Raw genomic sequence first — 13835 nt, 5'->3', positions numbered from 1 at the left:
CTGAAGACAGGGCTCAGTTAAGGGCCTCTGTATGATTTAAATACAGCAGTGTGCCCAGGTGGCCAAGAAGGCCAATGGCATCCTGGCGTGTATCAGGAGTAGTGTGGCCAGCAGGAGCAGGGAGGTGATCGTGCCCCTGTACTCGGCACTGGTGAGGCCGCACCTCGAGTACTGTGTTCAGTTTTGGGCCCCTCACTGCAAGAAGGACATCGAGGTGCTGGAGCGTGTCCAGAGAAGGGCAATGAAGCTGGTGAAGGGTCTGGAGAGCAGGTCTTATGAGGAGTGGCTGAGGGAGCTGGGGTTGTTTAGACCAGAGAAGAAGAGGCTGAGGGGAGACCTTATCGCTCTCTACAACTACCTGAAAGGAGGTTGTAGTGAGGTGGGTGTTGGTCTCTTCTCCCAGGTCACTAGTGATAGAGCAAGAGGAAACTGCTTCAAGCTGCATCAGGGGAGGTTTAGATTGGATATTAGGAAGAATTTCTTTACTGAGAGAGTGGTCAGTCACTGGAACAGGCTGCTCAGAGAGGTGGTCGAGTCGCCATCCCTGGAGGTGTTAAAAAACATGTAGACGTGGCATTTCAGGTCATGGTTTAGGAGGCCTGGGGGTGTTGGGTTGATAGTTGGACTTGATGATCCCAGAGGTCTTTCCCAACCTTAATAATTCTGTGATTCTATGAGTCTATAAATACCATTATTTACTGATACCTGGAAAAATTAATTGGACAGTATATAAGGGAAAGAAGGCTGAAGTTAATCATAGCCTTTTTTCATAGTGTATGATGACAAAAAAGTACCAAATAAGTACTAACTATCATCTTAGTTATTTCAGTTCAAGGTCTGGGGGTTTTTTGTGTGGTTTTTGTTTTTTTTTTAATGAGGTGTTTAACACAGTAGCTATTTCAAATGAACCAATGTTGACACAGGAGATGTATTTTAAACTCCTGCTCACTGTGCACATCTCTATGAAAGAACTGCCTTCCCTAAAGTTGGTATTTTACAGTGAGGATGGCATAAGATGGATATTATTCCTCTTCACCCTGTTTGATTTTCCTACAAAAGATGTTTAATCAGAGGAATGTGAGCATTTTATTCTTCTGTTATCACTGATGTACTTTTCCTATGCAAGAAGCACCATAAAATTACACATCATATACACCAACAATAGCTCTGCTTGTTAGTAAACAAACAAAACAAAATAACTGGCACATTTCTTAACCTGTGGTGTCCAGCCACCCAGCACATAGAGCTTATTCTTCACTGTCACCACTACATGGCAGGCAAGTGGTACTGGAAGAGGCGCTGTGCTTCTCCAGGTGCCTTGCTCCATGGAATACTTCTCCACACAGTTTGTGACCAGATACTGATTTTTCACTTTCATTTGCCCTCCTATTACATAGAGATCATTATGGATAGTGCCCAACGCATAGAGTTCACGGAACTGAGTGGTGCATAGGCTGTGCCAAAACTGGTTTCCTCGCTGGTGGTATCTGTAGGAAAATGCAAAGTGGTAAATGCTCTGGTTCACTGAGGTCCCATCAGCTTGTTTTGAAATGTCACCCCCCTTCACCATCAATGTTTATTCAGACAATGGTATGATGACAAAAGGAGCTTTCTCCTTCACAGAGAAGTTATTAAATTGAGGCCAATGTTTGCAATATCAAACATTTTTAGTATGAAGGATCCTAATTTTAGGCATCCTTTCAAAGATATTTGACCCTAATTAAGGTAAGGAATCCCTTATTTTTGCATGTGCTGTTCAATCACAGTTCCCACTGAAGTTAGTGGAAAGATTAAGAGCTCAGCACTGCTGAAAATAAGGCTACTTCATCCGTCTCAGTATGGATTTACTTCCTTAAATTTAGGCATCTATATTTGAAAATGCTGTCACCAGTTTTTAATTTTGTCTTTAATCCAGAAAATGTCTGATTTTCTTTAAAATAGGTGCTTCTGAGAAAGACATTGGTAAAAACAGAATGAGGGTTTAAAGCTATCAATCATTATCCTTTAATATCTGAAGTACTATCATCACCATCAACAGAGGAGAGTGTTATCTCTGTCTTACTGGACTCCTTGGGTTATTTGCTTGACTCATGCCCCCCTGCTAATGACCTACAAAAGAGCATCCCAGGAAAATGTTGAGATTTGAGTAAGGAGAATCCACATACATTGATGTAGGATCTAATCAAGCTCATCTACCCAGAGATGCCACTACAGTAATTCTTCCTTCTTTCAGGAGAAAAGGCATCAGGATTTGGTGGTGTATATGTAATTCATTGTGCCATAGAAATCAATTGTGGCAAATTGATTAGAGTAATTGAAACCTCTGGGAAAACTTTCAAGGAAAGAATGCTTTGTTTAATGGTCTTCTTTAGTCCCCAGAACCATTATTTGGATTTTAAAATTTTAAATAATCAGGGATTTTTCCCACAGAGGGTACACACCTATAAATTTCGATGTTCCTGGTCTTTTGTCTAGACATTTTGACAGCACTTGCCTCTCCTGCCACAATAATATCATTATTCTCAGTGACAACACCAGTGCAAACACATCCTAAACCCTCTCCATATTTTGGAGAGGAAATGAAGTAAGTCTTTTGTGTCGCAGGAGCATAACAAAAACTGGCATCTGCATAGCTACCATGTCTTGACCTAATGCCAAGCGAATTGTTGCCGATGCAGAGTAAGAGATCAGTAGTCTCCATGCCGTATCGCAGGCTGAGAGAAGGGTGGCTGGATAGCTTGATAGTTTTCAGTGCTTCCTCAAACATATCATTGCATTCTGAATTGCACAGGATCATGGTGTTCCTTTTCCGGGCTTCCATGAGAAAGGAAGGGCTGACAAGTACCAGTCTCACTTGCTTCAGGAGCTCAATAAGGTGCTCTAGACGTGACTTTCTGCTGTGCTTGACCCATCTAATGACAAGGTCCAGAATGCTCTCCTCCCTGGAAATATTCAGATCATCTGATTTTATGAGAGTCAACAGCTGCTGGAATTCAATCTCTAATATTTCTTCCTGTAAGCTCACCTCAGCAAAATGCTGATATAAGTATTTCCTTGCTTGATCAGATAAATCTTCTGCCCCAATGTGGTTTGCAAAGTAGTAGATGCCCACACAGTTGGAAACATCCATATGGCCCATCATGTACTTCTGACACATACTGAAAACTTCTTCCATCTGCATGAAATATGCAGCAAGCGCAACAGTCTGCACATTCTGGTTAGTGAGGTGCAAATCTGCACTGTACATGTAATTGAGTATTACGGACATGCTCTCTGCAGAGATGTCATACAGTACCACTTCTCTTTGTGTGCATTCAACCAAGCCACAGGTGAACATGGCTCTGAAATAGGGACTGAAGGCAGCCAGCACCACCTTATGGCAGGGGAATTTCTCACCTTCTGCAACTAGCACAACATCAATTATCTCTGTCGATTCTTTCATTCTCTTCACTTGTTCCAATAAAGCCAAGCTATGGCACTGCTTTCTTTTGTCCTCAGCCTTATGATCCATGGTTTATTTCCAAACTTCCTGTTTTTAAATCTCCTCAGAATTCAAGGTCTTCATCAGAAATGTTTCTAGAGGTAGAAGCATAACGTTGTCCAATAAGAACAAATTATTGGGCAAATGAGTATTGCTATTAATATCTAAAGCTAGTTATTCTATAGGATGTGATATAAATCCGTAATGCATAAAAAGTACGTAAAATTATGGTGAGGTCTCAGGGTCAAGGTCTCCAAGACACAAGAAAATAAAATCAACACTTCAAGTCATTTTCAATATTCAATACCTGCCCCCCCCCACCCCAAGTTTGGTGATTAAACTTGTAATTAAAGAACATTACAGCCTTCCCTTCAAACCAACCTTTTCCAGCTGCCTTCTCCCTCCTTTCCCTGGTCTTGATCCAGAGCCTGTTAAAACTGAGGGAAAGTTTTCCACTGACTTTAATAAACTCTAGGTCAGGCCCTTAGTCCCTTGGCTATTCAAGTTTTGTCTCTCACATGCACCTGAAGGACATTAGTCCTTGCTTAGATGCTGAAAGTACCTTATATTTTCAACAGCCCCTTAGGTTAGACAGCTAGAATGGCATAGTGCCTTTTCCGTGCTCACAGCTTCTCTCAAACTAGGAGTTATGCCTAAGTAGAGACTACAGAAAAGGGTTTTACAAGACTAAAAAAGCGGAAAAACATTAGACTTGCTTCTCATTAGTTTTTACAGCGATCTGTACCCCCTGCAAAGTGGGTGGGAAATAAAGCCACTAGTACAACCCAGTTCACTGGCATTTTAGAGGCATAAGTGTACTTGTGGATATTTAATACTCTGCCTTACCACCAGCCTTGGCTACCAGTTTGCAGAATGGTTTCGATTCAGAAGCCCTGTGCATACACTCTTGCAAAGCAGTTGGGAAGCTGCCATCTTGTCACTCTACCAATGGATTTGTCCCTGCCCCATCTCTCCCCACTTTACCAGTAGCTCTCTCCCCAGGATTCAAGCTGAGAGAGTCAAGACAATGTTGTGGGTGGAGCCAGCTTCCACCCCTGAAGTATGGTGGCAGAGCTGGCAGGAAGCTGCTTGGTCTAATTGGCCAGATTCTTTACTCTTTCACACCAGAGTGTAGGTCACTTGTTTTTACAGAGTTCCTACTGGTTTGCTTTGGGATAAATAAAGGATTAGTAAGTAGGGGCCAGCTTTCAAGCTGTCCTGCCACTTATCAGCAGGATGCTTAAGCACTGCAGATTCACAGAGTTTTGGTTCCACTTACAGTAACCTCAAATGGGATTTTTAATTAATTTGTAATTATTCATATACTCCCTCTTCTTTTATTTATGGGGAACACAGAAGGAACTTCATGGTCCCGTTTCTGGGGTTTTTTGGGGGGGCGCCCTTTACTGAACCTCTCAGGCTCTCCGATCAGCAAGCTGCAGAATGTGAGGTACAGCAGTAGAGCTGTCAATGGGAGAGTGACGTTTACCCATCGCTTGAAGGATACCAGTCCTTAACACAGTTTTTGTCTCTAATGTGGCACTGAGACAGTTCTTTTGTGGAAGTGCATTAAGGACTCATGTCTTGAATCACCAATACACAGACAAGCTCCTAAAGCTGTGGTATAACCATGTTTGAAACACATTGTAAATATCCTATGAATTGCTTAACGGGACTATTCAAAGAGTAACATTCCTCACCAGCTTAATTATTTTCAGGATCAGGGTGATGTACAACAGATCGAACTGGTTTTCTCAAATTCTGGAAGCACAAAGAGTAGTCTTAGTTTCATTAAAGAAATGTATCAACATAAAATTTGAGTATATTAAATACTTTGAAATCCATCTAAAGGTATTTTCACAAACAGTCCAGATTTCTCTAAAGCTCTTGCTAAATGGATTGTTTTTTAAAAATATTATAGTTGTTTCCCAGGTGAAAAGGAAATCTACAGCTATATCAACAATCTCAGACCTACTCTTTTAGCTGTTCATTTGTTTTTGGAAGTAGTCATCACTCTGGTTTAGCAAATTACATAGATTCCTCACTTTGGGTGCTAAATTAAAAGCCAGGCATGCTTGAAGACTAGCATTTCCTTGATTTTATCAATTCTTTCCATATTCCAAATCTGGAACTAGAAGCAACACATCTGAGAAATGAATCTGGGTTATTACCAGATTTTAAAAATGGATTTGGAAGACAAAACATTAACTTTGTAGTCTGAATGTGAGCCAAGCTCTGAGCTCTTCTTATGGTGCTTCTAAAAATCAATCAAAGGCAGTAAGTTTAGTACAAAAAAAATAAAGTGATGATATTTCCAAAATCTAGATTATTTTTTTTCTGGCTACATTGAAATGAAATACTGCATCTGAGAAAATGTAGGTCTTAATCCTGCATTGACTGCCTCTGGAGCAGTCTTTCCAGTCAGTAGAAGAGATAGGAATTGTTCTTTTTTTAATCCTACATGATAATTAGATGGCCAGTTTAATGTTTTCCCCTCGTGCTATTTTATCACCTTGTAATATTTGATCTTCACTGCATTTTGATAAAGGAACCATACAATATCTCAAAGATCATGTATTATAAGCACACATATCTTAAAGCAGATGAGCTGTAGTGTCTGTAACCAGGTTCTTCCCTCTCCAAATGGATGAAAGTGTTAATAACTACCAACAAGACCCCAATCCTGTTTAGCAATATGACTAACCAGGGTTTTTCCTCCAAAATTATCAGCTTCTCTCTTCCTCTTTTGTGATGTCAGAGCTTCACACATCCTCCAGCTTTTCCATAATGGACAAAATGTGCATTTTTAATGTGAAGAACAAGTGAGATGATTAATCATCATCATCTTTCCCAGACTTTTGTACAGATCAGGAAGAAGCAGCATGTAGAACTGAGTTATGATTTCACTTCCTTTGCTGGTCACCTTTAAGTTTTCTTTCACTGTTAATTTAGCTTTCTTAAGAGCAACACTTTGTCTTTGATTACATCGTTCATCAGATTTGTGGATTTTATGTGTTGATTCACCAGTGATTAGGATATCTGGCACAACAGGCTCACAGCCGTTTTCTCCTCTCTTTCATCATTAAGACATTAGCAATAGGAATCTTAAAGTACAGTGTAGCTCATGCCATTTATGCACTACTTCAGGCACAAATTATCTGATGGATAACTCCTACACCCACTACCCAGATGATGAAGGGCACTGCCTATCGGCACCCAGTGCAGGGCGGTCTCCTCTGCCACCCACAAAGCTGGTGGATCATCTCTGGGCATCCTCCCCGGCAGCAACAGCAGAGCTACATACAGCCTGTGAGCGGTGGATGTGGTGGCCTCCTCTTCTGGAGCTGGTCCACACCCAATCATCACATCATCCTTGGGCTGAACTGTGCAAGGAGCCTCCTCCTTGCAGTCAGGATCATCTGCAACCCTCCAACCTCCTCTTCACCCACCTCACTGAGCTCTGCAGCCAGAGCTATAGGCAGGCTTGGTTACCTGACACTTTAAAGAAGACAGTATTTGCCTTTCCTCCTAAGAATGCACCTTCTGCACCTCCTTGCTTTCATAGCACACCAAGCTCCTGACTGAACTGTACTCAGTAAAATTGTGCTGTTGACTTGTATTAAGTCTCCTTTCTCCATCCTACAGCTGAGGAAACTGAAGCTAAAAGGTTAAAAAGAAAGCAGGATTAGAACCCACGGGTAAAATCCTTTCATTAACTTCAGAAATTCATCCCTGTGCATTAGCTACAAACTTGTCACTCCATTCCTGGCTTTTAGCAGCGTTTAGGTGAGGTCATTGGAAGGATATTAATATTCTCCTTTATATTGCTGGAAAGACTATTAAAGGGTAATAATGAAATGGTGCTGCTTTGCTTTCCCCTCTGGGTTACGGAGGAAAAAAGATGGCACATTGATATTAAAAGAAAGGATAAATGTGATACAAATATAATTTGCAGTGAGACACTACACTGAGATTGTGCCAGAGGCTGGGCTGTCATTATAAAACCTCCAGTGCAAGGCTCACATCCTTTGTAATGTCACCACGAGCTGAAATCAGGTTATTGCCTTATTCAGAGTTCTTGGATATTTTTTTCTTCTGTTGTGAAAAATGAATTCAGGTGCAAATCTTCATTTGATGTTACTTTATTTCAGAGCCATGCTGTTAATTTTCCTCTGGTTGTGGCTGCTACTTTTATTTTTATATCAGCTGGTTTGTTAGTCTAATTTAATTTTTTTTTTTTGTCTTCCTGTCATGAACCTTATGAAGAGTCATATGTAATTTTCTGCAGGAGCTACAGCATACGTTTTGCACGGCAGTAGGGTGCTGCATGAGCAGTTCAAAACGTAAATAAGCGCACTGCTGTGAGCTCAGCTCTACAGCTTTTATGAGGCTATCAAACTATAAATAAATGCTGTCCTCAATTCTCAGTTACACTGCAGCCTCTCTGAACTGCCCCAGCGCAAAGGGACTGTAAACCAGATGGAAGTATCTCATCAGGAATTTCCCTTAACCTCTGAAATAAAAAAGCTACCTTGTAATTAGAGACATTATTTTGTCTGCATTTTTGTCTGGGACAAAGATTTTTCTTGTCTTTTCCCCCAGTCCCAAGGAATCTGCTCTTTCCCGCGCCATGGTGGGAGGGTGGGAGCTGTGGGACCTGGCCCAGAAGAGGTCACAGCACCCAGCGTGGGGCACCCCCTGCATCCTCCTCTTCCTCCTCTGCTTTTTTTTTTTTTCTCCTCTGCCTTAATGAGGCTGCCCTGACTTCAGGCTGCCTCCCTTCAGGTGCTGAAAGGATCAGGGTTCAGTCACATCAAAGAACCAGTGCCTCTGCCTATGAATTATTTGTGCTTCCTTTGTTATTGTTGAGCTGAGAAGCAAATCTGTTAATTGTATGCATTATGACATTTGGCTGACAGCCACAGCGAGGCAGAAATCAGTATCCAGATGACAATAATGTTATAATCTTGGGGTTTAATGATGAAGGCTGTGCTGGCATTTAAGACCAAGATTTTAAACCGTGCAAAAGATCCCGCAGTGCTTGAGAAGGGCAAATAATAACATTAATCTTGATATAAGGAAAAGATAGAATAACCTATAGAAAGGAAGCTTTCAGGGAATTATAGATGTTCCTATATGTATAGGATAATAGGAACTATTATCCTAATCCTGATACCTGGAAAGATGCCGGAAGAAATTATTACATGATTGAATTATAAGAATTTAGAGGGCAATAAGGTGATAAAAGAACATATTTGTCAAGAACATTGTGTGAATCCAATCTAATTTTCTCAATTTTTTCAAGGATAATAGGGGATGAATCAGATACTTTATCCAGAGTGAAGTTACTGATATGGTCCTACATTATATCATTAGAAACATATACTGATGAAATCAACTGACTAAATCAACTGTTAGATGCCCAACTAGCTGAAAAAACACATTCAAAGAACAGTTATCAGTGGTCAGGCTGGGAAGCATTTCTAGTCTGTGCCTAGAGATCTGTCCTGAAAATGTCACTCACAGTTTCAGGGAACACTTACCTTCTTGCTTTGACTTAGATATAATTTCTTGAATTAACCTCATGTATTCTGTCCAGATAAAATATACAGACTTGTGGCAGAGCATTGTGTGTGAGAACACCCAATTCTTTTTATGAAATTTAAGTCTATATGGTTTGAGAGGGCATACAGGTAAGTGTCTCTAATAAATGGCTCTCTGTGACAATTAGACATTTAGCTTTTGGATGTGTCGCAAGTTTCACCATAACTACTAGCAGCCAGGGTACCTCTTCTGAAGTTTTCCATATTCTCTCAGTTGCTAGTTCCTTAGTGATTTAGGATTTTCAGGCTTTCAAATGCATCTAATTAAGTTAAAACTCCAGGTCCTACTTAAGCTTACTGTGCAATTTAGGAACTGAAGTGTCTGCATCACTTCTAAAGGTAAAACTTCAGCCCCAAATTGTGTAGGCAGTTTTAAAAGGTTTGCCAGATGACGTGGTCTCCTTCCTATTAAAGTCAGAGAAAGAACTCTCCTTACTCAGCCCTATCGATGTCCCACAGCAGGTACATTTCAGGTGATCTGAACTGATTTATTGCTGGAAGGGAAGAAGGAATTGTAAGGTTTTGAAACTATGAACAGGACGAATCCAAGTATGTCATTGGCCTATATAAGACGAAGTACGACAGTCCTTCTGAGAGACATTTTAACTGTTTTTCTCCCTCAGTCACTGTGGCACCTTGTTTATTTTCACATGCCATCTAATACTGAGCAGCCTGAGTCAGGGCAGTCTGGGGTCTCATGCCATCCAGGCATGGCCCAGCTGCTGCTGGAACATGTGCTGCTAGGCATGCTCATGGGAGCTTTCTTAGCCAGTTACAGTCTGCAAGTGGTGGGAAAGGAAGCTCTCAGCCTCCTGACCTGCAAGCAGCAAAGGTAACTGTAGATGTAGACAGTTGTGGTAGTGCTGTGTTCCCGTGTGTGTCTCTGCACCCCTGCTGCTGTAAGCATTCCACTGCCAGCAGAGACTGGAGTCATCTCCACACAGACTGCTATATAAAACACAGCCTGTCCTTTCTACAGTAGCTTATTTGGCTTTTTAATTTAAAATAAAAATAAAATGGGACTTAACAAGGCTCTTTGGGCTAGGAGAAGCTTGACACCTAACAGTAAGATTTTAAGCAGCTTGCAAAACTTCAGAAGCCATGTTTGGGAGCATGGTTGACCATCGGAGACCTGAAGGTGCTTTGATCAGTTTTCAAAGCCTTTGGGTAGTTTATGATTCTGGAAAGATTTGACAGTTTGAGCTCTGTTTACTGCCAAGACAGAGGCCTAGATGTGGGATTGGATTAATATTGATCCTATCTCAGCAATCACTAGGCATATTCTTTTTTCTTTAAACTGTTATAGATTCATGAAAAAAATCAAAGAAGCTGAAAATGAAAGACCCTGTGGGCTATCTTTTCAAATATGCCTTCACCTGACCTTAATCTTACTCTGATTCAAAGCTCAGTGAAGTCAGTCAAAGGAACCCCACAATTTAAGTAGAAAATGGATGTGGCTCTGTTCACAAACAAATGCCTATAAACAAATCCCAGTCTGAGCCAATTATGTGCATTAATTGCATCAGCAGAAGCTAAATATATACATACAGAACCCATTTCTTTTACAGTTCACATGTGCAGATCATTTTTCTTACATATCAAAACTAATTGAAATGGCAAAGTGCTCATTCACAGAAGGATGCACAAGTTTTTTACACATCCAACAACAGATGCCAGTGGAAGGAAAATGTATTTCTAAAATGTATATTTCAGTAGCTCTTTAAGCAGCCTGGTAAAGGTCTTAGAGGTTTCTCTTCTTGCATTTTTCTAAACATACTGGTGAAAGGCTTACTTTCTGGAACAATTAAATCGTACAGTGTAAATTGGACTGTATCACAATTAAAAGAAAAGTAATTTAATAACTTGGTGCAAACTAGGATCTATTTGAATTTTTATAACAGATAAGATTGTGAACTCTAATTGCTAATGTTTACATAAAACTGAAGTATATATCCATTTGGTGAGCAAATGTTAGTATGTAAAAGCTTTAACATCCCTGTCATTCAGCAATGAAATTAAAATAAATTGCAAGTTGTAAACCCTTATAACTTGACATCCATGTTCCATTAGTTACTGTTGGAATCCAGCCTCCCCCATAAATTTCTCTAGTTTCCATTTCAATCACTACCACACAAATACCTGGGTATGTCCATACCCACAGAAAAGAAATCTCATAGCAACCCATGGCAACAACACAGCACCACCTCCAAAATGGCCCCTGCACTAATACATGTTATTTGATACCTACTAAATCTGCAATCCCCGCTGAATCCTCATATTAAAAATGTTCAGCCTCTCGATGGTAAGGATCAGTCCCAGGCACATATAGATAGCTTGATGGGAGAAGCAAGAGTTTCTCTGAGCTTTCTTGCTGGAAGCAAGTCTAGATGTTTGCAGGCTTGTGGAGGGTGTGGAGCCCCCCCCGTACACAGATCTCAGACACTGAAATTTGTGCATCCACAGGCTCACCCTATTTCCACACTGCTGGCAAACCCCATATAACTGCAAACAGACCCCAGGTTTGATATTGTTTGGGAGTTCCCATCCTAACTTTGTAGTTAATCTCTTACATTTCCTTTATGAACTGAACAGCAGGCACTGTAAAAACCGAGAGGGCTTAAATTTTGGCACTGACCGATATTAAACAAGGGCCCTACAGCCTCTCTGCCACATAGCTGCCTTGCAGCAGACCCCGCATTGCTATGTATAGGCCCCCTCTGCAGCATCTGTAAGGGTTCCCCAAGCCATACATTCAAGTACCCCTGCCCACAAATTTCACATGCACCCAGCAGCAACCCAAAGCAGCCTGGCCCTGGCGTTTCCACATTGCCCATCTGTCTCAGCACCAAACTCCCTTCTCTTTCCTGCTCTGAGTGGGGAAAGGATTTAAATGTACCTTTCTGACGCCGGGAGCGGCAGGCGTCTGTGAGAGTGCGTGGGAGAGGGAACCAGAGATCTCATACAGCAGCACAGAGCTTCTGGTGAGCAGCGAGGTGCCAGGGCTATAAATAGCCCATGCTGGGCTCCTGGCTGGGATGAGGAGCTGCTTTAATGCTATGCACAGGGGCATATTAGGACGCAGCCGACTAGCACCAGTGCCGCTCTCCTTTCCCCCTGCCCATATGCTGCCTGGCCTGCCGCCTGCCAGACTCAGTGCTAGAAAGCAGCAGGCTCCTCTGCGGGGTGGCACAGCCACCGCTTGTGTCAGTGGCCCGCCTGAAGAATTATGTCCCCCTACCAGACCTTGCAATGGGCACACGACTGGGCACAGCTCAGGCGCAGTAGTTTCTGGGAGCTGCAGCAGTTCCAGCACAGGTGATGATCAGACTGACTCCCACCTATCACTGAGGGCTGGGTACCAAGCCAGAGGAGATGCTGTTGCTCATTGACCCTATCCAAGTCGCTCTCGAAACCAAGGCCACAGTCTCTACAGCTGAGAGGAACTTCCCCAAACTGCTTTGCCTGCCCTCACTAGATCACTAAGAGATGAAGTTGTGCATCAAATAAGGATTCCTGACCGAATCCAAGTGTTATCTGTATATTTTTAATCAGACTAAGGCCTGACTATGTTCTTGTTTGTGTTGATGCAAATCAGAAACAGATCCACTAAATTGGTCCAGAATAATGGGGCCACACTGATTTACATCAGCTGCAGATCTTGTACTCTGCGAATTAAAGGAGAAGATAGAGGGCTATAATAGACTATTTATATCTCCATATATTTAAGCAAAGATGGAAAAAAGATTAAGCAAAAGTTAGGGTTATAAAATTGATTTATGTTAAGTCTATACCTTCAGTTGAGAAAGATATTAAGGGGGTTTTGGAATGTTATTTTTTAAATGGCATTGATTTATTTATTTATTGTACTAATTGGCTGATTGATCATAATAGCTTCTGAGAAAATTGAAAATGAAATGTATTTCCTTATCTAGATTTTTAGTTTGATGGTTTTATTACAGAGTTTTTCCAAAAGCCATGGAGGGATTGTTCAGGAATGTTCAACTGCTAATAGTGGTTTGTTGTTTTTAGGGGGAAAATTAAGATGTACATAATTTTAAAAAGCATATTTCATATCATTTGTGAACAAAACCAGGGGAAAAAAAATCAAAGTGATTAAAGTTTACTCATGTCAGAAAATTCGATAGATCAGATTACAAAGATATATATTGTCTAAACTCCCAGATTGTTCTTATTAAAAGTTCAGCTTTATCTTAGAAATAAAAATACCCGATCTGATACTATAGCTTTCACAGAACCCAAGATGGAACAGTGAACTGATGAAATGCCACAGCTGTCATAAAAATGGACCATATCCCCTAAAGTGGCTTGTTCTCCTGTTATGTGGAACAATTTATAGTATCGTGATGGTTAACATGGGGTGTTTATGTAATACATTTTATTTATATGAAACTGCTTCGCTACAATAATAATAAACATTTCCTTTATGGGTGTGTTTTTTCAGCTAATTTCTATAACGAGCCTGTTTCACAAAACCACTAAGTAATGCTTGTAAAACAAATTCCTTTTTATTGCTCATGAAATTCTGAATATTTTTCTTGCACTTCGCTGAATTAACCAGGACACCCCATCTTGCAGCAGGGCAACCGCTGGGCGGTTCTCAGCTGCACTTAATAATTATACAAATGGAGTAACACCACGGTGAATCAGGCCCACGGTATTTTTGGTAGAATTAAAAGCTTTCTCTGCTGTAAGCCAACCCTGTTTTCACCTTCTTCATGTAATTAAGTCGT

General features: G+C 41.0%; 2 protein-coding genes across 7 annotated transcripts in view; one reads left to right on the top strand and one right to left on the bottom strand.

The window, feature by feature from the left end:
- KBTBD12 (kelch repeat and BTB domain containing 12) overlaps nt 1-3572 on the bottom strand; it is a 32561-nt gene extending 28989 nt beyond the window's left edge. Inside the window, exons 1-2 of the mRNA XM_075096032.1 lie at nt 2442-3572; nt 1217-1487 (exon numbers count right to left, since the gene is read on the bottom strand). Of these exons, the coding sequence (XP_074952133.1) occupies nt 1217-1487; nt 2442-3511 (1341 nt within the window). The 5' untranslated portion in view covers nt 3512-3572. The remainder of the gene's footprint in view (nt 1-1216; nt 1488-2441) is intronic.
- Nucleotides 1-13835, top strand: part of MGLL (monoglyceride lipase) — a 110363-nt gene that overhangs the window by 14423 nt on the left and 82105 nt on the right. The gene's annotated exons all lie outside the window — the stretch shown is intronic.

The sequence above is a fragment of the Phalacrocorax aristotelis genome, chromosome 6 (assembly GCF_949628215.1).
Source record: "Phalacrocorax aristotelis chromosome 6, bGulAri2.1, whole genome shotgun sequence".
In the NCBI taxonomy this organism is placed as follows: Eukaryota; Metazoa; Chordata; class Aves; order Suliformes; family Phalacrocoracidae; genus Phalacrocorax; species Phalacrocorax aristotelis.
Note: the sequence above shows the minus strand (reverse complement) of the source record. Positions and strands in the feature narration are given on the sequence as shown.